This window comes from Trypanosoma rangeli, assembly GCF_003719475.1.
Source record: "Trypanosoma rangeli strain AM80 chromosome Unknown Tra_15.4_contig_00585, whole genome shotgun sequence".
Classification (NCBI taxonomy): domain Eukaryota; phylum Euglenozoa; class Kinetoplastea; order Trypanosomatida; family Trypanosomatidae; genus Trypanosoma; species Trypanosoma rangeli.
In genome coordinates this window covers 2,436-5,826 of record NW_021706332.1, presented here as the reverse complement: position 1 = coordinate 5,826, position 3,391 = coordinate 2,436, and the positions used below count along the sequence as shown (strand labels likewise).

At 55.1% G+C, this 3,391-nt stretch overlaps 2 protein-coding genes across 2 annotated transcripts, besides 1 other annotated feature; both read left to right on the top strand.

Annotated features, from left to right (window-relative positions):
* Positions 1-277: 277 nt before the first annotated feature.
* Positions 278-303: a microsatellite.
* A 211-nt stretch (positions 304-514) lies between these two features.
* Positions 515-1,096, top strand: TraAM80_09445 (uncharacterized protein; the record flags this gene model as incomplete). The annotated part of the gene is made up of 1 exon (XM_029386126.1): positions 515-1,096. The coding sequence occupies one exon, from the start codon at positions 515-517 to the stop codon at positions 1,094-1,096; it is 582 nt and encodes a 193-aa protein (XP_029234013.1).
* Positions 1,097-1,354: 258 nt separating this feature from the next.
* On the top strand, positions 1,355-3,391 carry TraAM80_09444 (trans-sialidase; the record flags this gene model as incomplete). Its single annotated transcript, XM_029386125.1, has 1 exon — positions 1,355-3,391. A coding segment is annotated over one exon (2,037 nt), but the record flags the coding sequence as incomplete, so codon positions are not given.

The following is a 3,391-nucleotide window of genomic DNA, read 5'->3' as shown; positions in this document are numbered from 1 at the left end:
CTTCCGTTTCTTCTATGCAATGAATACACAAATACACCCACACACAGTCCTCTTGTGCCTTTGGACACGTGAGGAAAAAACGTTTGCCGAGGCAATTTATTTATCTTTTTTTGTTTTTGTTTCCGCCAGTAATTTTCCTGAGCCTCCACTTTAATTTTTTCTTTTTTTTCTTTGGTAAATCACTGCGGATTACTTTTAGTTTGCGCCGTGTTCACCGCTGTCGTTGCGTGTCTCCGTGTTGTGTTTGCTGCCGCTGCTGGCTGTGCCGCTGACATGCCTTCATTCTTCCTCTTCTTCTTCTTCCATCTAGAGGCACCGGTAGTTCACGAGGAGGATTCTTCAGGTTTTCCGCAGCGATGGCACGGGAGTGACGGGGTGTCCGCCCGCCGCTTTGAAGGCGCATGCTGCGGAGGGAGAGAATGTGCGGGGTGTGCGGCGTGTCTTGCTGCGAGTGTGTGGGGCACCACCCATCGCAGCCTGCAGTGCGGCGTGGTGCGGATCGGTGAGGGCAAATATGCGGCAGCGGCAGACTGTGCGGTGGACGTGGATCTGCCCCGTCCTTCGCGTTGCGGGTGTGTGGGTGCGCTGTGCGGCTGGCTTCTCCTCCGCGTGTCTCTCTTCCTCGCACGATGGGGGTGCAGTGGTTCGCCTTTGCGGTGTGACGTCTGCCGCGGTGTGTGTTTTGGGGTGCGACTCCGAGTTATTCGTCTGTCGTCGTCACGGGGGCGCAGAGGCGGCGTGGCCATCGGTGCCGTGGCGTTTCGTTTTTGTGCGGCTCACGCGACGTGTTGGAGCCGCTGCTTTCGAGTGGGCGTGTGCCTGGTGCAGCTGGCCGCCGTGTGAGAAGCGTGGGGAAGTGCGGCCCGTTTCGCGCCCAACGGATGCAGGTGACGGCGTCGCAGCAGCCGCGGTGGAGGGGCTGACGGGGAGTTTCCGCCGTCGGGGGCCGCTCGGTGTGTGTTGCCGCGTGGCAGCCAAACCGGCCGTGGTGGTTTCTGCTGCTTGCTACAGTGGTTGTGCTTTCGGTTTTTCCTCCTCTTCTCTGCTTGTGTGTCTCAGTGCGCCCGAGCTGCGGCGGGGAGCACTGCGGGGTTAGTGATGATGACGGTGTGTGGACCCAACTGTGGGTGCGGGCGGTGCACATTGCTTCATTCTTGTCTATTTGCCCTGTTTGCTCCTCCTCACTTTTATTGTTCACACACACACGCGGAAGGAAAGAGACCAAACGCTACTTGCTACTGTGCACTTTGAAAGGCCCTGCAGTCACCACCAGCACCACACACACACACGCAACTGTTGCGGCCTGAGCGGATCCACCGCAAAGAGGGAAGAGAGTGTGAGAGAGCAGCGACACATGCCCAAGATGTCCTGGCATTTGTTTTCTTATTCAGTGCTTCTACTGCTGTTTGTGCTATTGACATGCTGTGGCAGTGAAGCTGCGGGGAGTATCCCAGGGACGGCCATTAATTTATTTGAAGAGACGACACCGATAACTGGTGACAAATGGGAGGAAATGCAATGCGTCGAAGGGTCATTTCGCTCGCTTCGTGTCCCCAGCCTTGTGGAGGTGGACGGTGCTGTGTTTGCCGTTGCTGAGGCCCATTGCAAGAATGGAAGCGGCAGCTTCACTGGCATCGTGTCACAGCACCTGAAGGGAATTGGAACAGAACCGAGTGAGATTCCGATGGGTGCAGGCACAGGTTCCTTTCACACGCAGCTGTTGAAGGAAGGTGGTAACGAAATGAGGGACACTGTGCGACCAACGACAATTGTGAATGACAACAATGTCTATATGCTGCTGGGAAGCTGCAGCCGTGCAACATTGGAGAGCAAAGAGGCTGATCGAAGTGAATGTAAGATTATGCTGGTGAAGGGGAGTGTCACTGAGGGTGGAGAGAAGAAAGTCCAGTGGGGTGAGCCGCATGCGGTGGAAATTCAGCTCGGAAAGCTTGCTACACCCGGGACTTATGTCTCTGCTGTCGGAGGGTCGGGCAGTGTGATGAGTGACGGCACACTTGTGTTTCCCATGCAGGCCACAGATAATGGAAATACCTTTTTGCTGTCCGCGCACTTCACCCCGTCAGAGAATGAATGGGAGCCTGTAGTCGATATGGTAGGTGAGGGTTGCAGCGATCCATCGATTGTGGAGTGGGACGATGTTTATGAACTACGCATCTTTATGATAACTCCCTGCAAGCGTCGTTCCTATTACATGTACAAGACTTCATCTTTCTACTATTGGTCGGGCGGTGAGCCAATTTCCCGCGTGTGGGGCATCTCAGGCGATAGAAAAAGGGAGGGCGTGCGAAGTGGCTTCATCACCGCAGATATCGATGGAAAGAAGGTGATGCTGCTTACCATGCCGGTGTATTCTGAGGAGAAGGGAGAGGGTCGGCTGCATCTTTGGGTGACAGACAATGCCCGTATGCACGACGTTGGGCCGGTGTCTCGCGAAGGTGATGACGCCGCCGCCAGCTCCCTGCTGTACAGAGCCGACAAGAAGGAGTTGATTTTACTGTACGAGAAGAAGAGCGGAGATTCATACAGTCTTGTCGCCGTGAGCCTGACTGAGCAGCTGGAGCGGATAAAGAGCGTGGTGAAGGCCTGGAAAGATATGGGCACCGCACTCAAAAACTGCGCTTCCACTGGCACTGTTGACCCGCGGATAAAGAATGTTTGTAAAAGTGCTGTTCCCACCAAAGGGCTGGCTGGCTTTTGGTCCAACAGTTTGGAAGGGAATTTATGGAAGGACGAATACCTCAGAGTGAACGCAACGGTGCATGGTGGGAATGTGGCAGGCACGGAGGGGGGCGTGAGGTTCCGAGGCGCAGCAGCGGGGGCGGAGTGGCCGGTGGGCAACAAGGGGCAATTCCAGCCGTACCACTTTGTGAACAATGACTTCACTCTTGTGGCGACGGTGATGATTAATGTGGTGCCGGAGACAGAGGGTCCTGTTCCTTTGATGGGTGTGAGGATGAATGACGATGCCAGCACTGTGCTTGTTGGTCTGTTCTACACGAAGGACAAGAAGTGGGGAGTGATTGTCAACGGAAACTCTCGGGGGTTGTCAGATGAAGATGGTACGTGGCAGCCTGGCACAACGTATCAAGTGGTACTGAAAAAGCTTAGGGAATCGTTGTATGTGTACGTTGACAATAATGAGCTTATTCAGGAGGATGTTGCACCCTTTGAGTACACCCCACGCGGTGTCTTGGACTTCTACGTTGGCGGCGACAGTGCGAAGGGGACAGGCGAGGTTGACGTGACGGTGGGCAATGTCCTGCTGTACAACGAGGCACTGGGTGATAATAGGCTCACGAGCCTCAGTGTCAGCAAAGTCTCACTTCCAACACCGGCTGCTGAGGGGCCACTCACAACGCTGGGGAATGAT